This window comes from Coturnix japonica, chromosome 4 (assembly GCF_001577835.2).
Source record: "Coturnix japonica isolate 7356 chromosome 4, Coturnix japonica 2.1, whole genome shotgun sequence".
Taxonomy (NCBI): domain Eukaryota; kingdom Metazoa; phylum Chordata; class Aves; order Galliformes; family Phasianidae; genus Coturnix; species Coturnix japonica.
In genome coordinates this window covers 66618246-66639350 of record NC_029519.1, presented here as the reverse complement: position 1 = coordinate 66639350, position 21105 = coordinate 66618246, and the positions used below count along the sequence as shown (strand labels likewise).

Here is a 21105-nt window from a genome sequence, read left to right as displayed (position 1 = left end):
TTAAAGAGCAACAGCCACATCTGTTAGAATCAGCGTTTTGTCTCTCCCAGCCTCATGCTCACTGCAAAGTCTACAGGTGGAAGAAACAACAGTGTCATTTCAAAAGACATAATTCACAGCATGTCCAGGAAATTCTTGATTCTGCATACTGTCACCTGCCCCAATCAACAGAACATCAAATTTCAGCATGCAGAAAACAAAATCTCTTCCCTGACAATGCTCTCACATTCTGGACTCCATGGGAATATTGTTCTCTCAAGTGTCACAAAGGCAAGTGATCTCACTGTTCTGCACCTGCTGCCTCACACTGTGGCAGTCAAACATGCACCTATGAACCACAGCAAAGCACACAGGTCTCAATCTGGCACATGCATAATGTTTTTCATCTTCAAAACCTCTGAACAAAGGAGAAAATCACATTAATCTTCACAGCACTCGTGTGAGATAAATACAAAATGATTGCTTACCCCGTACAGTGCTTTATCTGAAGATTTTATCTCACAGGACTCCGAATGCAGCTTTTGTGCCTTAGCACAAGGCTAGCAAAACTTCCTGAATTCATTAATGAACAAATAGTCACAGTCATCTTTCTTTTTTCCAACTGTGTCAAAAACAGTCATAAGGCAATCCCAGAAGTTTGTTTTGAAACTGCATTGACAGTTGAGTACATTCAGCTGGAAGCAGAAGTGAAAAGGATCGAAATGGGTCCATTTGCAGCATGTCACAACATATTTCTATCTGGAACCTCCAGCCCTTCTGATGTTCTGCTTGGCTCCAAATGCCACACTCATGAATTTATACATTAACAGAAGTCAAGCTGTCTAAACAAAGTCTCAGTGAGTGGTTAATGTGCTTCAGTGATGTCAATCATGGCTGAAGCAGTGAGAGTTCTGGCTTGAATGAATCACCTTGGGACATCTATGGATGGACCCTATAACAGGGTCAAGTACCACAACATTCAGGCAAAAGGCGCACAGATTTTTATGAGCTTTCTGTTCTGGCAAAGAGATTAACTAGAAAGCTGTGCTTTGTAGTACAACTATGTCACCATTAAGTTATGAGACTTGTAATAGCGAGGGAGTTGTTAGCATAGGACCCTCTTCAAGGCTCAGCAGCTGCCTGGAAAACACTGACCCACGTGACTAAAAGAGAACCTATAGGGGAGAGAGAATGAGTACTCAACAAACATGTAAGGAAGATGCACTAGGATGATTAAGGAGTTGGACCATCTTTTATGCTCACATGAGGAAAAGCTGAGAGACCTGGAACAATTCAGCCTGGAGGAAGCTCAGGCAGGATCCCATCAATGTCTATAAATACATGACAGAGGAAATGAAGAAAAAGGAGCCAGGACTAATGAACATAAATTAAAATGTGAATTCTTACCTGAACACAAAACCTGTGAGACACAAGAACGGGTCACCCAGAGGGTCTGTAGAATCTCAGACCTTGAAGATGTTCAAAACCCAGCTGGATAGGGCCCTGGGCAACCTGTTCCAGATGACCCTGCTTGAGCAGGGGGTTGAACCAGATGATCAAGGGGTGACTTCCCACCTCCACCATTCTGATTCTGAGATGTTTAGTCCAATTTAATTTGGACTATTATCCAATTTAATTCACGTATTGGAGATACAAACATAAGCTCTCACCAGGGAACACATGCTCTGCTGCTTTACTCTTGACACACAACAACAAAACTTCTCTCAGACAGAGTTATAGCGAAAACTTAAACGATGTAGAAGACAATAATAATCATTATAAATCAAGCTAGAAATCCCACTGATCTTTTTTTCTTTAAGTTTTCCAGCACTGCAACGCTGCCCAACAGATTCCTATTATGTTTCATAAAATGTCAATGTCATCAAAATGTTCTGTATCACAAGCAAATGCATATACATGCATATAAATGCATATCACTGCAGAATGGGAGATGTTCAACTTATATAAGATGCACAACAGAGGCTCTTCAGGCAGACTAATATTTTAACATGCCTTTCAAAATAAGAAATGTCTATTGTTCACCATCTCTGGTGAATTCTAACATCAAAAATCAACTCTTCATTATTCCTGCCTTCCAGAAGCATTTAATCACACCATTACTTATCCAGAAATTACACCATACATCATATGACATCATAAAGCTTCATTACCTTCAGCTGCAGCAATTAATACTGAATGTTTGGTATAAAGAGGGGCCAAGAACACATTTCTAGCTCATAGGCTGTGACAGCACTACTAATGGTAAAACACCTACTGTAAGAGAAGAGATTACAGCAACACAATTTCTTGTTCCCACTTTTGCTGCTTGGCAGAATGGTACATATGTCGAGCAATCCTTAAATTATGTCAGAGATGTGTACCACCACACACATGGCCTCAAAAGGAAAAATACTGCAGAGTGCTGCATGTTATGATACCCTTTAAATGAAACCAGTCCTTACCCACTTGCTGATTGAAATTGCCCAGTTACATGAGCTCTCCATTCAAGAGAACTCCATGTTGTGACAAATGAGAAAATAATGCAATTGAAGAAAAGATGTTTTATGAAGTCACAAAGCATAATAAAGGTGAAAAATGAAGAAATGAAGGAGAAGAAAGTAGCAAATCTAACCCATCTATTACATTTAGGGTAGTAGACTTAAGTTTCAACAATGATTTCTCATTTGCAATGCAGAAACGTAACAGACAGCAAACTGTTCAGCATATGATGTTTTCATCTCAGTCCTGACTACAAGAACAGCATGTACAGTTGTGTCACACAAAATGCATTACAGGATCAGGATCTTTCATAAAGTGACTGCCGTAACAAACTTCTACCAGCACGTAGCTAGATTTTCAGGGCAAAAAAAAGGAACTGGAAAAGTCCAAGAGTTCTCCAAAGGAGAACATAACTCTTTCTTGAATAAGAAAAGGTACTCATATAAATGCATTTGCAGTATCACAGTCTCGTGTGGGTTGGAAGGTACCTTAGAGATCATCAAGTCCAACCCCCGGGATTCGAGCCTCCTGTGTAGCAGAGCGGCACTTGTACCACTTGAGCCACAGGGGGGATTCGAACCCAGGCCTCCAGTGTTGCAAGCAGCATTCCTACCACTGCGCCACCGGGGCACACTGGAGTAATAGTGGGGAAAAAAAACAAAATGATTTTATTATGTTTCAGTGCATTTCTCAAAGTAAAACTATTCTCCTCCTGAGAAAGGTTGCCCTAACTACTCCAGATCATACACCTTGTATATAGTGTATAGACACACTTCCTAAGAAAAAACTCAAGAAGAGCGCTAACAGCCTAATAATATACAGGCTATAATACATATTGTCCATGGGGAAGACCTCTAAAATGACCATATCTGAGAATAAGATCTTCTTTCTTTCTCCCTTATCTAGCATGAATCATTATTTCTTCATAGAAAAAGACTCCTAGGTAGATTAAATGACTTTCCAAGCACCATGATGAAATCTGCCAAAACTTAACATAGTCAAGCATCTGAATTTAGAATAAATTCTACCAGTATTTAGAAACAAGCGTCAGCTTTATTTGTTTTGAAAAAAGTAAGAGGAATGAGAACAGCATCAATGGGATGCCGCCAAGTCTCCCTTCCTATTCATCTCTGTAATGACCCATATACTACATTGCTGATTTTATTTTTTTCCATATCATTGTATATTCTTCAGTCCTAATTTGAGTAGTGACAATGCTCAAACCCACATCTGGTCATAAGCTTTCATTTAGAACTGTGTTAATAGAATTTAAACAAATTACACAGAATAACAAGCACGTTAAATGATTCTGCACTGAGACGCTGACTTCTCAGCAGTTATTTGTTTAAGTGCATAAAGGAGTAATTACATTGCCTCCAAAAGTTTAGTTTAAAACAACCAAAACTCTATGACCCTAAGATTTTAATAAATGAGCAAGAAATACATTCAAACTCTAAGGGAAAGGATGATCAATAAAAATTCTGCCACTGATATCCATGGTTCAAACAGTCCAAGTCTGAGACTTTCAAGACTAGCAATTACAGGAACAACTTTTGTCCTTCCAGATACTCTGTCCTCTCTTCTCACATATTTTCCTATAGGCGTTTTTGGTTTTGTTTTTTTCCTAATAGTTAAGATAATATCAGGGTGTGAGAAACAACATCCTGCAATAGGGACACTGTATAGATGTCTGGGGAAAAAGAAAAAAAATAAGAGTAGGCATTAAGATTTCCAAGGGAACCATAAAATCCAATTACTGTTGTTCTTCCCACTTATAACCCATAGAACTCAAATGACTTGGGAGAGTACCTAATGGAAAACAGTACCCACAACAATAAATTAACAATTATGGGATGCAGACAACACATTCCCAATCTGCTTCTGAAGTATGAAAAGTTCAGTCATGAACCCATTTTAGAGCTCAGTGCAAGAAGGATAAACAAGAATGATCTCACATCTGTGTACACTGCCCAAATTCAGTCTTAGGTGAACATAAAAGCAATAACCATATATTCTAATTAATGATAGTTCAGATACTTCAGGATTAAATGTTTAGAACAAAGCAGGAATGTATCAGGAATGGTGTGGTGAGCAGGACTAGGGAGGTCATCCTGCCCCTGTACTCGGCATTGTTGAAGCCTCACCTCGAGTACTGTGTTCAGTTTTGGGCACCTCAGCACAGGAAAGACATGGAGGTACTGGAGCAGGTCCAGAGAAAGGTAACGAGGCTCATGAAAGGCTTAGAGAATCAACCCTATGAGGAGAGGCTGAGGAAGCTGGGGCTGTTTAGTCTGGGGAAAAGAAGGCTGAGGGGAGACCTTATCGCCCTCTTCCAGTATCTGAAAGGTGTTTACAGTGAGAGTGGGGCAAGTCTCTTCTCACTGGTGACAAGTGACAGGACAAGAGGAAATGGACTCAAGTTGTGCCAAGGTAAGTTCAGGTTGGATGTTAGGAAACACTTCTTTACAGAAAGGGTAGTCAAGTACTGGAATAGGCTCCCCTGGGAGGTGGTTGAATCGCCATCCCTGGATGNCAAATTCAGTCTTAGGTGAACATGAAAACAATAACCATATATTCTAATTAATGATAGTTCAGATACTTCAGGATTAAATGTTTAGAACAAAGCAGAAATGAATCAGGAATGGTGTGGTGAGCAGGACTAGGGAGGTCATCCTGCCCCTATACTCGGCATTGTTGAGGCCTCCCCTCAAGTACTGTGTTCAGTTTTGGGTACCTCAGCACAGGAAAGCCATGGAGGTACTGGAGCAGGTCCAGAGAAGGTCAATGAGGCTCACGAAGGGCTAGGAGAATCAACCCTATGAGGAGAGGCTGAGGAAGCTGGGGCTGTTTAGTCTGGGGAAAAGGAGGCTGAGGGGAGACCTTATTGTCCTCTTCCAGTACCTGAAAGGTTCTTACAGTGAGAGTGGGACAAGTCTCTTCTCACTGGTGACAAGTGACAGGACGAGGGGAAATGGACTCAAGTTGTGCCAGGGTAAGTTTAGGTTGGATGTTAGGAAACACTTCTTTACAGAAAGTGTAGTCAAGTACTGGAATAGGCTCCCCTGGGAGGTGGTTGAATTGCCATCCCTGAATGTGTTTAAGAGCCGTTTGGATGTGGTACTCAGGGATATGATTTAGCAGAGGGTTGATAGAGTTAGGGTACTATGGTTAGGCTGTGGTTGGACTCGATGATCTTCGAGGTCTTTTCCAACCTGGGTAATTCTAATTCTAAAAGATGTCTCAATTTAAAAACAGACCTTTGAAGTTTGCAGAAATGTTTGCTTTTTACCAGGTTCCATAGCCAGCATTTCCACACTTCTGCAGAAAACTTTTGAAGCAAAGTAATGTCAGATGAAAAGTAAATCCTACCTGTTTCCTCTTTTCAGGAGGAAGGGATGGATCTCCATCCTACAAATGAACAGATACATGTTATTGACAACTTACTTCTTAAGCTTTGAGGATCCCTTGTTAAAAACAATTTTAAGTAAAACGTTTCTAAAATTGTTTCAAAAATCCTGCATCTTGATTAACACCAGTAATACTCATTTCACCTTACATTTTTTTCCTAAGGCTTAAGATTTTTTTTTGTCTTTCTAAAACAGCAGGTCATTACAAATTTATTTTGCATTGTTTTTCATAACGGTACATTAAGTTGCTGTGGAATAATAATACTGCAGTCAGTTTTTAAATGGAATTATGACTGAAACTAATTTTCTCCAAGCACAAACTGTCTTTCTGTGTCTTATATAACAGCCACTACCTCATCGGTGCGGAACAAATGAGTAATAATGTGATCAGGACTGTACAACTGCAGGGCTACTATAAACAAGTACCTAAATGCTTTCTACAGCACTGATTATAGAATGCTTTTGATATTCAAGTTGTTTCTTGTCCCCTATTCATGCAGTATACAATGAGAACAACCTACAATCAGCTCCCGGTACTTCTTTTTCAGAGACTGGTGTCGTTCTCGTAACTGGTTGGCCATGAGCTTATACTGGTCTCTTTCCTGTTGACAAGTGTCCAGCTCTTTGGAGAGGATCAGCAATGCCTCCTTCTTACTTTCCAGCTTCCTCTTGCACACCAGGTACTGCAGAGGAGAAAAAACAACGTGATTATTACAAGCCACTCCTACCCCAGCCAGTACTAGGTTCAACAGTCTCCAGTTTTTCATGGAGAAGATGGAAGACAACTCACTGCACAGAATGAAACTCTCTTACAAATCTTCTTAGCTTGTTGTTAATCACTGAAATTTGTTATTTCAGAATCATGAAAATCCATTTGCAAGCCCACACGCTTTCCTGATTACTGTGAGTTATGTAATTTAGCAATTCATGATTCCCCTCTTTTCCCTCATATATAACAGTATGAGAAGACTCACGATACGGCCTGAAAGCCCGTTTGATTGCTGGAAGAAGAAGCCTTTGCAAATGTCCTTTTCTACTTGATTCAACAAGAGCCAGCTCTGCTGGCTACCAGCACTTCCTACCTTATTCTTTCTGCCCTCCCTTTCCTCCCCACTATCAGCAATGTCCTCTGGACTCGTACTTCTTTCAAGCACTGAAAGAGTTCCCTGTTATGGTCAAAGAGCAGTATGAGTGGTTACCAAAAAGAACCTAAATCAATTTTAGTGTGCACTCTATAGGCACTGACAAAAGAAATTATTTCATTGCCTCGGTGTCCTGCAATACTACACATGCTTGTTGAGACATAAGAATGTGAAATAATGCAGGAATATTGCAAGCATTTGAAAGGAGAGGGAAGACACAAGTGAGACTTTCTCTCCTTTCACCACCTTGTATGTGTAGGGCTCACAGAAAAAGAGAAGCAGAGCTTACATCTCATTTATTCTACACTTATCTGATCTATACTTCACTGCCTTTCCCTATGGAGAGGAAGAGAGACCAACATCTACAGCAGCTGAATTTTAACTATCAGAAGCTTCGGGCAACTTTTTCCATTTAACACAGTGGTCAGTCAGCAGATTCTTCTCACCCATCTCCTGACATTACTCATTCCACATAATATTTCTAATTCTGATGTTACTCACATGAGATGTGGCACTAACTACACTCTGACTGTGCTCTGCAAGAGACCAAATATCACAGCATTCATGAAAACAATTTATAGTTTCATTACGTACGCTGACAAGAATACTTTGTCATTATGGGCTCTTGCACAAAGCAAGAGCATCAGCACTTCCACAACCTTCAAGTCAGTGCAGCTCTTTGGGATAAAAATCATCACCCATATGTAGTACTTACTTGGAACTGACTTTGTTAACCTCAATTTCAAGGAAATGAGAGAGGGAAAGGAGAGTTTAGTACAGTACAGCAGACAACATTTTCCAGAAACGGTAAGTGCTTAGTTGCAAAAAAAGTCGAAAGGGAATGAGAAAAGCAATTCCAAGAAGGATTTGAACTCTCAAAAAGGACACTTCTACCTTGGATTAATTTTATTTCTGGCACTACTGAAGTTGAAATCCTGCCATAAATTTTCTGGATTATGATGCCTTCGCATCAACTTTACAAAGGCAACTGTAACTCTGTACTTATGTCCTTACTGATACCTTACACAAATGTCAAGTCCCCTGATAAAACACGGAAAGGCATCAGAAGCTAAACTTTAATATTGTCAGCAAGAGATTACAGTGACGTGGTAAACTGCCCTCAACTTGATAAAATCATTCTTCCACTTACAGTGAAATACTTGTCTTTGACAATCTATTTTCTCTTTTTCCAGTTTCATCTCATGCCTTAGTCCATTCCAAAATAAGCCTTCACTAAATTCTTTGTAATTACCGTGTCAGATTTACTTATTTACAAAGAACTCAACCAGTCACTTATAAACACAAAAGAAAGCAAGAACCCCAAACCCTGAAGCAGCCCCACTCCTGTGAATGGTCATTCGTGGCGTGCTGTGGAAGTTAGAACTTGATCTGAACTGTGAGCTAAAGCACAGAATCCATAGCAGGCAGGAAACGTAGTGACAAACAAAACCTGCTTCTGCCATAAAACTTTGGTCTCTACAACACACACCTTCATGGCACACCAGTGGGACTTCACCTTTTACAGCACCATTGGTGAGAATAAGGAGACTCTTCGTTATCTGTTATGTCAGTAGCATGAACGCTAAGCAGGATGCAGGAACAGTAGAGTTCAAGGCCTACACAAAAAGCAATAATCCTCTCCTCCTTGCATAGAATAAGTTGTAAGTTGGTAAAATGAGTGCTGATGATGGTCCATAAGGAAGAAAGCGGCCTTGCATCTCTCACTCTGGATTTTACCACAAAAATCAGCATCTAGTGGGCTTTTTAAAGCTGTTTTTGTCTTCTGAATATATTGAATTTCCTAAATAAATGGCATAAAAATAGCAATAATGTATAGTAATTTGTTTCCATGGGTTTATAGTACAAGAAACAATAAAGCCACGGCATTCTTGTGGAATCTGATTATTCTGCAGTTATGTTTCCAATTCCAATTACCATTTTTGAAAGAAAAACAAATTATACAAAGAAAGACCTCAAGGAAGTTATTCAATATAGATATGCTGCAGAATATATATCAAAGAAAGAAAGAAAGAGAGAAGAAAATGTACTAATGATTATAAGTTGACTTAACCAGTGTGTAACAGAAAAGAACTATACTGAGTCCCATCAACAGTCTTCTACACATGAGCAAAGGAGTGCAGCCAAGCTAACATGCTCTCAGAAGTAACACAGGAGTTTAAAAGTCCTTATGGAGCAACACAAGCATTAAGAAGAAATTTCCAGCATAGTGTGAGAAGAGGAATTCAACTGATGCTTCTGGCATTGTATAAGGATTTCTTCCACTGCACTTGATAAAAGAAGGCTATGTCTCACATACAGCCTATCAGTGAGACAAACAAGTGCATTCTGTTATCTATTGTAAGAATACGGTATATTCTTGTTAGTTTTGTTTCCTTTTAATTGACATTTCAAAAGAACCTTTGAATTTAAAAAACAAAGTTAAATGAGAACTAGCTACTATACTTCCAGTCTAAAAGCTACTATGTACAACTTCTCATATCTGTCTGGTGACTTTTATCTACCAATTCGCTGTTATCTGTAATAAAGCAAATTATAATTGCTACAAGGAAGATCATAATAATTAAAGGAATATATATGACATCCTACATTACTGTCTGAACTGCTTTACAGCCAGATAACTGCTTTAGTGAAATTGAGTAAAAAGAGACTGACAGTACAGGAGAGTGGAGCTGCTCCAAGGTGACTCTACATCAAACACTTCTTATTTGTCCACTGCTATTTTTAGTGATAGATCTGGACAGATCTCATTAACGGCACCACAGACATGGTCTAATAATCAAATGAAGCCGGGACACGTCAAGGTTTTCAACCTTCTTTTTTTAAACAAACAAACACACCTAACTCCTATCATAAAATAAATTTGTACAAATTGCTGGCGTGCACATGGCTATTTCATGGCAATTGGTGCCAAGAAGGAAAATACCCGAGGCTAAAAGCAAAGATATTTTTTCCAGGCTCTGCTCTGAAATCAATGTGGCTCATACTTCATGTTTGCTTAACACTCCACATGCATGGGGCACCACAAAGAACATGGGCCTGGAAATCCATCATTCACTATACCCTCAAATAAATTGTAAACTCTATTCAACACCCTTTGGACAAGAGATCCAACTATTAATTAACTGCCTTTAGTTTTACCACATTTCACTTCACAGTGCTCTTGAAAGCAATGTTGTTGCCCAAGTAACAAGTTGAAGAGTTCCAAAATGCAGTGCAACATCCCTGTCTGGGGTGTTTGCTGGCCAGGTTTCACCAATGCTGCTTCTCTTCATTTGGAAGAGTTTAACCTGAAGTCATCTGGAAGAGCCAAGCTCTCAAAGCAACACACAGTTACTGGCCATTTGACTCCCATCTCCAATAAAATTCAAAACAATGCAGTTACCTTAGTTGTAAGACACAATACCAACTCCTGACCAGCACCTCCTCCTCTAGATATCTCCCTTTCCCAAAGGAGGAAGTCATTAATTGATGCCAACTCAATCACCCAGGGACCTCAGAGCATCCATTTCCCCCACTTCGTCCTTGTTTGCAGTTGCTTGTATTTGCCCTTATTCTGAAAACCTCTAAGATGAGTGGTTCCAAACCCTGCACGATCACCTCAGATAGGTTAGGTTAACTACATTTCTCACCCTGTTTCAGAGGTCAGAAAATTAAAGATACATCGTAGTTATGAAAATCTCACTAATTTTCCTTCCTCTTCCCTTTAGTTCATTGTGCAACAAATAAAAGTACATTCTACCAATTACAAGCAGGTTAAGTTTCTCACTCCTATTCAGAATTCACATCAGGAACATGCAGCTATTTCAACTAGAACTTCTGCTCAGGAGCTGTAGCTTAGATAAATCATTCCCCAAAACTACTCCTCCAAGTTTTAAGCTGTCAAGGAAGCTCAAGAGCACATTCATATCACTTCCCTGTGCACTGCCAAAGATCATACACAGTTAATAATCAAGAAATTGTCTCTTGAAAATGACAAATTAAATGGAGACTAAATTTCTTCCAACTAATTTTAGGAAGCACAGCCATGCAGGAGTAGCTGTAAATAGTAGCATAAAGTAGATCCTACAATATGTGGGAGGAGACAAGGAAAGAGCACCGTTTTGACATTGGATTTAATTCTAAAAACTGGCAAATGCAAGAGGGAAGCCATTAGGAAGAAGGGAGGAGAATCACTCTAACCTATGAGTATCCTAGGAAACCTTCTGGCTTTCAGTGGAAAACACCACCAAAAGTGCAGGTTGTCCAACCAACATGACATCAGAGCTGGTGCTGACTCAGGAAAGTCAATGGAAGAACAGTCACTGACTTCAGTAGAAAGCAGAGTGAACTGACAGAAGACTTTACACTGTCTTTTAAATAACCTAAACGTGGGATATGCAATAACACAAATGTCAGACAAAAATCCAGACTTCAGGCAAAAATTATCTTGCAATATAAGAATGCTTCACCTTTATATATATTTACCCATGAAGAATACTTGAACTCTGCTGGGGAGTGGGTAAAAAATACATAGATTCTCAGTCCTGTAAGTTGCTCTTTTGTATTTAGTTTGCAAGATGGAAAGAATGACTCCTTCTGTTCCTTCAGTATTTGCAAAGTTGGCTTTGTCCCAGTATGCCTATGTCAACCTATTCAGAGTTCATGACTATTCAAGGTACATGAGCACAAAGATTGTTGAACCAGGTGCACACTATACCTGAAAGGCTGTAGCACAAGAGGAAACCACTTGTAAGCATGGAGGCCAAACACATGCAAGAAGCTGGTGATGAGCATTATAAAAGCAGCAAAAGAGATGAAAAAGAGCACAAAATGTGCTAGAGTGGAAGGAGAGGAAAAAAAAAAAGACAAAAATAATGAACACAGAAAAAGGAAACACTGAAATAAGCCAGCATTTCTTTTTCCAATGAAGAATGAAAAGCCAAACTACAGAGATATACAGCTGTGCGTGCAAGTACTGAGTCTATATACCTATCTGCTAGGATCAAAACTGCACACTACCACTTTTCCTAACACCTGAAACACCAGACTTAAAACTCTTACAGCTGCTTTGATGAGTATTTCAACAGAAGCGCCTTATAGCTTTCAAATTTGGAGGACAAAGTGCATGGAAACGAACAAGTATGTCACATTGATTTGAACCCACTGGCTACTGGTCTTTTAGGTCAGGATTTTAAACCCCACTCCATGTTTTAACTGTCCATCAGCTGTTTGAGTGTGTTTGTTTAGAGCTAACAAGTCTCCTCTTGCCAGCATTAAAACTTATGCTTTGACAGTGGTTCAGAACGTTTGTGTAATGTGTAGGGAACACTTAAATTACCTAACGGAAACTAAGAGCTCTGGAAACTAAGCTCTATACCTTATCCTGAAATTGAACATTGAGAAACAGAACAGATCAGAAAAACATATTACAATTTACTTAAGAAGCTGGAGCCATTTTCTCGCAGGCTTCCTAGTATGTTGGTGGGTAGATTGCACAGTTAATCACAACAGTCAAAGAAGTAGGAAGGCAGAAGAGAAAAGCCTATATCCTGTCACTGCATTCTACAGGCTTCATGTAGAAACAAAGACTGCAAGTCTGCTCTGAGATAAAAGTGAAGGTGCAAATGGAATATAAGCCACTATGTCTTTAACTGTTTCTGAAAAACAAGAACAGAAAAAGAAACAATTATTATGTGCATGCTACAGCATTTGCAAGAATGTAGCTTAGCACAGCCATTAAAGTTTGCTACCAAACACAGCTGTAGCTCTGACAGGTCAGGACCTTAGGCCATGTTTAAAAGCATAACGGAGGCAAAGCTCTCCGGAAAGATGAGTTCACTTCTGTGGATGGTACTTCACAACAGTCAGGTTCTCATTTAGACACAAGCATTTTGCAAAGGCCAAAGTTTTGCTTGATAGCTGTAAACATAAAATGGTACTTTGATGTTCCATAGCAATTTGATGAACGCCAAACTACTCAGAACAGCATGGTATTGCCTACTGAATTGGCTTAACATTGATGATACTTCATTAAATGATCCAGGTGTCATGTTGGTTTGAGTTTGGTAACGTATCTCAGATGAAGGTGTGTACTTGTAGATACTGAGGTACTTTTAAAGTGGAAATAGCAGATAACATCTGCTAATCTTTACTTTGAAAATCCACCCTCTACCTGCAGAAATGGCACAGTGGATGACAACACCCTGTTATTTACGGTCCGAGCACATTAAACGCTGAAGTGCCCGCTCGGTCCCGCAGTGCCACGCTGGCGGCAGAGCCGTGCCGCAGGTGCCGGACCTCCCAACTTCTGTCAACACAAGGCCTGAGGCCTCAGATCCGCCTGGATTGCAAACAAACTGCAGCACCGGTGCCGACACACACCGCCTTCAGCAAGAGAACGGGAATTAACGCAGGCGAGCTGAGCAGCAGGGCTGGCCCCGGCACGGGACGGAGGAGGCAGCTCTGAGCGGGCTCACACCGTGCAGCAGCGGCTGCACCCCCGCCCCGCTCGGCCCCGCACGGCTCACACATCATCACGGCTCACATATCACGGCTCACACATCACGGCTCACACATCACGGCTCACACATCACGGCTCACACATCACGGCTCACACATCACGGCTCACACATCCCTGTCGCTCCCCGGCAGCGGCCCGCAGCTCCACCGCACCGCGGCCCCTCACCCGGCAGGGCCGGACCCGCGGACCAGGCCGCGATGGGGAGGCAGGGCCGCCCCGTGCCCTCCCGCCGCCTCACCTCGCTCACCAGCCCCTGCCAGTCGCTCTCGCTGCGGTGGGAGCTCATGGCTCCGGCGGGCATAAGGCGGCGAGCAGCTCCGCCCGCCCCGGCGCGGCCTTCCGCCGAGCAGCCCGCGGGGAGAGGCGGGGCCTGGCCGGGCCGCGGAGCGGGGCCTGGGCCGCCTCCGCGCTCTGCAGGTGCCGTGCGGGGTCGGGCTCAGGCTGGGCGCTGCACAGCCAACCCCGAGCCAAAGGAGCTGCCCGAGCACTGCTGGGCATCCACCAAGGCATGGAAACCTGAGTGCCATGGGGGCACGGAGCTCTCCGCTCCTCTGGGTACCTCAGGGGCTCTGCCGTACCCTCAGCTGAAGTGCCAACACAGCTCAGTGCATCCTCACAGAACAAATCCACCCAAGGCACAAACCGCCTCAAAGATGCCTAAATTGGGAAATCTGGGTGCGCTGTGGGGGAGAGGAATTCAGTGGATCAAGAACCTCAGATCAAACCAGATAAATAACACAACAAGCAATTCAAAATGAAACAATAACACATACCACTCCTTACTGCAATATATCCATTGTTAGGATACTGTTTGTTGTTTGGTGTCTAGTAGCAGTGTCATTCCATTCTCTAAAAGTCAAGAGATCCTTCTTCTACAGCTTCATATCCCTTTAAGCAGGTGACCCCTCAGTCTCAACATGGATAACATTACCCCTTTCTATATCCCTACGCTTTCTTCTTCATCTTTCCTGTAGGTCCTGTTTAAACAGTGGAAGACTTTAAACACTGGAAGGTCTCCCCAGAGCTTTCTCTAAACTAAATAACCCCAAATTTCTTAGTGCTTCCTCATAGTGGAGGTGTTCCAGCCTTTTGATTATATTCATGGCCTTCTTTTGGACCTGTTTTTTCTATTCCAGGTGAGTAATTAGCAGCCTGCATGGGAAGAAACACAGGCCACATATAAACTCAAAGGAACTCTCTTTGTATAAAGATTAACAAGTCTAATATATATCTACAGTTACCTGCATATACATATATACATATGTATATATAAGACCAAAAGAGCATCTGGCTTTAGTGTGGAACTGTAGTTTGATAGGGTATATGCAGAGTTCATACATTTTAGGTGCAAAATATAGACCTTCTTTCCAAATTATAGACCATTTTCTTCTAAATTAGCTTCTTGTCATCACTAGGCATTCTGTAACTTCAGTGCTCTAGAAGGTACATTCATCTTTCCTCCCTGTTCATATTTTCCTGTGTTCTGTTATTGCACATGTTGTCATGTGTGCAATACATTGCAAGCCTGCACATCCTCCCAGGCTTCTCAGCAAACCATTGCTGAAAAAGAAAGCACGACATTTGCACGGGCAAATAGCAAATAATGAAAATTACATGAAAAATAGCTATAATTTAAACCCACTGATTAGAATTGTTAACGATATTAGAAACCCCATAATTTTCATATTATTGCAATAGCTCAAGCTTTACCATTACCAGCACAGTTGAATTCAACAATCTTTTTCCTGGTTTTAATTCTCATTTATGGAATGCGTTTCCTCTGTTTTCTTGGCCTTGCAGTACTCCACGCTCAGAATGCTCTTGCAGAAAGGGCTCTGCTTGTAAGATAGATAACTCTCTAATAACCCTCATTTTTTGAGGGATGTCACTCATTTTAATCCCAAAGCTGCTTGCATTCTTAACAGACCACAGTTTTCATTTTTATTGATGATAATTATTCAAATGAGAAGTAAATATTCATGAAAGGGAGGTTATAAAACGAAAGGAATTCTCAGCATTTCTAGCTCTTATGATTTTATCAAACATCTGATGAGAGCTTGTGTTGTTCAGAAAGCCCCAGCTCTTGGATGAGAATAACCAATTTATTGTGAATTAATAAAGCAAGATTTGGGGGAACAAATAAAAACAAAGCTGAAGTAGGCTTTGAATGGGTTTAGCAGGATAAGAAAGGAATTAAAAGAACTCAAATGTGTATTTTTAAATAATCACGTTTAGTGCCTGATACTGAAGTCTTTTGGCAGCTTCTTCACCTTTTCCAATTCTCTTTGTTTTACTTACCAGTAGTTCCAGCAGCGCTCCTACAGAATAGACCTGGCCAGGACCGAGTAACTCTGCTGGACTCTGAGCAGGTGTTCCTACCTCAAATCACACAAACAAGCCAAGAAAATGATGGAAAAGAAATACCATCAACCCCAATTTAGAAATAAGAAGCTGAAGAGAAAAGCGATTGTCTTGCCCAAGGAAAGCGAAAGTCTCAAACAGAACCAGGAAGCAGGATTGCAGATTTCAGGAGTGCTGAAACATTCTGTTGCCTTGTCTCCACATTACCTCCTTTGCTTTCCTTCTCTATATGTTCACTACATACATTTATCTTCTCCTAGTGCTTCATCTCTTTTCTCTGCAATGCTTTCTGTATGATCGACCTTATTGGTACCTTGAGCTCATCTGCCTTTTCACCACGTTACCTGCCTTCCACTTCTTTAAATATTTTCTTCATTTCATTGAGAAGGCTCCAGACTTTATAAAAATGATTTTTTGTTTATTATTATTATATTTTATTTTTGTGTGTGTTTGCACTTAGACAAATTACACATTCAGAGTTGGATCCAACCTGCTCTGGCTCTTCTATGCAATTTCTCAGGTAAAACTCTCTAGGAGATTTCACCAACAGTTTCCACTTGCAAGTGATTTAATCAGTGATTTTAAAACACAGCTTTCAGAACTCTTTATGAGACACAGAGAGAGAAAACAACCCTGTTTTTTAACCATGGATAAGCCAATGCATGGTTCACTTCAAATTTAGCTGTTTATTTTGACCATCATTTATCTACCGCACTAACATGATTGCTACATCCATGTCCAACTCTAAAGAAATATATGATTAAAGGAATGGTGTAAATCCTTAAGATCTGGGCAAGCAACATAATTGAAATGTAATGAAAATATGTAGCACTTGTCCCCTGAAGGATGATTCAGTCTGACTCTGCACAGATGTTTCAGGGTTCCATTTAATCAGGGTTTAAATACCTCTGAATGAGGCTCTAACCCATCATAGACAAAACAGGTATTTTAGTACCTTTGGTAATTTACAGCAGTGTTATTCTGGTTCGCATTCTTGTTCTTGTTGCTGGATAAATACACACTCAAAGCCTCACGTGTGCATTTTGGAGAGAGCATCCCATGTTTAGGAGTGCATTCATGTGTTCCCCAGTTTTTTTATTTCCTTTGATTTTTGCCTTGTCGGAGGCTGCTGCTTGTCCATTTATATTCCAGCTGCACCTTCTCAATTTTCTCAGGTTCATTGCTGGTTTCACTATCCTGTATCAGCTCTTCTACTTCACATGCATGATCTGTCAGCAGGACAATATGATCTGCAGATCAGAAGCAGTTATTCATTTATGTTGAATCCTTTTGTGCCCAGTCAAGTCCGTGAAGGACACATCTTAGGCAAACAATAAAGGATCTTTAAAGTGATGGCGTTTCTTTGTTCCTCCTCAACAGTTTTGGTCCTTCACTGGATTGTGTTCCGTTGTATTTTAGGTGCTGAGGGGTAACATTAAAATTGGAGACAGTCTTGATTTTCTTTCTTTTTGTGTTTCTTTTTATCTTTTTTGCTCTATCTGATTGTTATCTGGAGCAACTGGATTCTGGAATTCAGAGTTCAGGGGCTGCCTTCTCCAGAAAGAAGGGAATTTGGAAGAAGAGGCTGGATGACAGGACCAGACTGTGAACCACACAAGGTAGCTCTAGGAAGGGTGAGGTCAGGCCATGGAAAGGGAAGGGAAAAAATACTGTATTACCTAAACCTTGGGAAATACAGGGTTCTTTGTAAAACAGCTGATTGATTGCCTACTAGCTAGCTATGGTGAAATGCTCAGAAAATGGGTAGGATTGTGGACAGAGGTATTTGGTCTGGCCTCTAGATAGTATCAGTAAACTCCCATTACACAGAACTGCTGGGCTCAAATGCTCTCTTGAATGGACATACTAATCCTGAAGTGAACTTCAGTGAAATCCCATGAGAGCAGCAGGCTATGGATGAGCATGTGGAAGGTGCTGGGGAGAACCTGAATCCAGCTCAACCAAGAAGGCACTGAGTACTTTAAGAGCACATGTGAAATCAATCGCTTAATAACATAATGGATAATTTTGCTAGTGATAGTAGATAACTCTGTAAGGTTTACGAGTAAATTATCTTACTTTCACCAGCAGAATTCACAGTCCTTCTTTCCCTCAACATAAAAGTAAGGAAAACACAGTAGGAACTAGTGGTAAAGACAAAAAAAATATACAGAAACTGGGAATCACACAGAATCATGGAATGGCTTGGGCTGGAAGGGACCTTAAAAATCATCTAATTCCAGCTCCCATCTATGGCAGGGTTGCCCCCTTCTTGTTATAACTGAATATAGACTAAGTGTAAATAAATTCTGTTCTCCCAGAGGCATCAAACTCCTCCTGTCAAGAGCCTGCTCATTGCCCTCCTTCTGCATTATTATTCTTTCCCTTAAAATACCTCGCCACTGATGAAGCTAGAAATGCAGTATAAGATCAGAGAAAATATTTTGTCAAGTGACTCAGGCAGGCACAACTGATGGGTACCAAGGAAACGTGTACTGCATGTTACGTTCATCTAAGTGTGATAGAAAAATGTAAGAAATAGTTCGTTTTACTGAGGAATTCAGGTAGGGAATTAAGGCTATGTTCTGTTACTGTGAAATTGAAGAGTGCCCTAGTATTGTCATCAGATCTGACATATGAGTGGCTTTTCAGACTTGTAGGTTCATTTTTCAACCAGAGGAGTATATCAAATCCCAGAAAGCTGTCTGGCCATTTCAGAGACATTTATTGCTGTGACCACACACTCTTTGGCACAAAGACTATCACTTTCCACATGTGGTCAATATCCAGCAGACAGTAAGCAAAATAAATGAGGTGGGGATCTTGCCCTTCCCAGTCATTAGGAGGGAATAAAGAAAGAAGGATGGCTGACAGAGAACACAAGAATAAAACTGAAACAGAACTTGTTAAGAATATCAGAGCATTTTCCCATTCGAAAATGTCTGTCTGGAAGAAAATAATGTGTATCAGTTTTAGTACACAATTTTTCTGGGGTCATAGGGAATTCCTCATCAAAACTGACCACACACCTTAGAATAGGTAACAATACCACACAGAGCCACCAAGCTGCAGTTTGTGTGTATTCAAATTCTGAAGACCTTTAGAGGCTTCAACTTCAGTCGCTTCTAGGGGAAGTTTCTTGAGCATTCTTTTATCTCTAGAAGCTTTACCAGCTGGTGAATGCAGCTGAGTGTTAAGTGAAGCAATGAGCTGAACCTTGGACTCCTATGTTTCAGATAAGGTCGTAACTGGTGGGATATAACCTCTTTCTGTTCACATAAATATTTAGTTACTAAAAAAAAAGCAGCAGCTTCAACGAAAGAAATTAAAGAATATGTTCTTATGTTCCAGGATTTTAATCAAGAAGAAAGAAAAAAAAAAAACAAAACACCATAATTCCTGCATCACAGGACTCATGGGAGTGAAGGCTGCTCTAAGATGACTGTGTCTAGTCTTCTCCCCTACTGCCTTCTTGTGCTGGTCATGCAGAACCAAAGCACCTGACAGACACCTGCTTTATTTTGTCTGTATTTTCTAATTGCTCTGTGTTATAAAGCTTGATCCAACACCTCGTAGTGCCAGGGTGCTTGCAAGCTTTTTTTAAACATACACTCCTAACTATTCTGGACACCACATGGGTATTATGCAAAAGATGTCAAGTTATTCCAGAATTTCACTTGGCTTTTACATTTTACTGATGAGTTTATGATCCTATTAAATTCTCAGATAACAAATGATTGGTTCAGTGAAACCAGTCTTTAATTTATTCATTGCTGCTTGTCTTACCTTTGAATTTCAAACCTTTTGCTTTTATTCTTGCCTCTTAACTGTTTATTTTTTTAAGTGATCTCTTCCATCAAGAAGGGTTTTGTTTTCTTCATGCTTTTTGGTCACTGAATCAATTGAAAATATAATCTCCTATTCTGAGTGGATAGTATTGTTTATATGCTCACTTTTACAAATGGTGGAGGCACCAAACCAAGCAGAACCAAGTAGAACCCCTTAAAACTAGGTAAGATAAGGGCTGAGAACTCTGATTTGCATTCAGCAGTAGATAGAGATCATGGCCTGAAGTGGGTACTACCTCTGGTCATTACCTTGTGATCCAGAGGCAGTTTGGAGGGATAAATGAGAATTACAACAGCTTCTGAATCACAACTTTAAGCCGATCATATTGCAATAAATGAAAATGGATTTGAAACAATTTGTATATGCCATGCAGGTCTGTGGTACCTTTAGTTCTCTGGTATTCATCTGCCTTTTTCTGCAAGTGACATTCTCCAAACCTGCCAGCACGAATGAAGGGGTAGTAATGGAGATCTGTATCAGCAGTTTGGTGTGCTTGGCTGTATGCAGAGGTGGGGAGCTGAAGATTTGCAAGCCTTTGCGTTTGAGGGGGATGGCAGGCAGCTCGCATACGAAGAATGAGACTTCGGTAGAACATCATCAGTTTTAAGAACCCCCTACAAGCTTGAAGTGTTTGCTCACAGTCAATCTCAGAGTGATACTCTTCTTAGTCTCTCTCTAAAAGTAAGAGAAAAAATCCTCACCACAAGAAGAGATCAAAGCTTGGTTAAGGCACTCGGACACTTTGCTGATGGCCAGCACTGAGCACCCTGAAAGTCTTCACTATTTCTGGCTTTCACTAAAAGCACAATGTCATTTTTCTCAACTTCAGTGGTTGCGCTGATTATGACACACCAGGAAAATATATCTGTTTCAATTTGCTATTTAACAAGGTGCACAGATGGTGTTAAAAAGCAGGTAGAAGTGGTTAATCACCTGTGAATTTTAGGCATTTTTCTGCTATCCACAGAGGACCTTAGAAGAGCATTTACTGCACAAAACTCTCCACAGTGATTTGCATTTCTGAAGTTGTTTTCAAATCAGTCACCCCAGTGAGGTTGGTGACTCTTCACTCCAAAGCCATGAAGACCGACCCACATCCACATTCCTAGCGCAACAAATGATTTGGGTCCTGCATCACGTGCCATTCAGTATTCACGTTCATGCACATCCGTACCTCACCGCACCCTGAACTGTTTCATTTTACTGACACCATCTGTTTCTTGTTCCTAAACCAATTTGTATTCCATTTCAGGAGTTGTCCCCCATGCTCTGCTTTCTGACCTTGTAAATCGATCTCCTGTACAGTCTGTAACAAATACTTTCCTGAAATCTGGATGAATTATGTCAA

At 40.7% G+C, this 21105-nt stretch overlaps 1 protein-coding gene across 5 annotated transcripts in view; it reads right to left on the bottom strand.

Moving 5' to 3' along the window:
* Positions 1-13918, bottom strand: part of CCDC149 (coiled-coil domain containing 149) — a 50096-nt gene extending 36178 nt beyond the window's left edge. For 4 of the 5 annotated variants that reach the window (XM_015862731.2, XM_015862728.1, XM_015862729.1 and 1 more), the window contains exons 1-3: positions 13786-13918; positions 6407-6568; positions 5848-5886 (exon numbers count right to left, since the gene is read on the bottom strand). In XM_015862731.2, coding sequence (XP_015718217.1) covers positions 5848-5886; positions 6407-6568; positions 13786-13848 — 264 coding nt within the window. In that variant the 5' untranslated portion in view covers positions 13849-13918. The remainder of the gene's footprint in view (positions 1-5847; positions 5887-6406; positions 6569-13785) is intronic. The other variant, XM_032444154.1, reaches the window with a different exon arrangement.
* Between the last annotated feature and the right edge of the window lie 7187 nt (positions 13919-21105).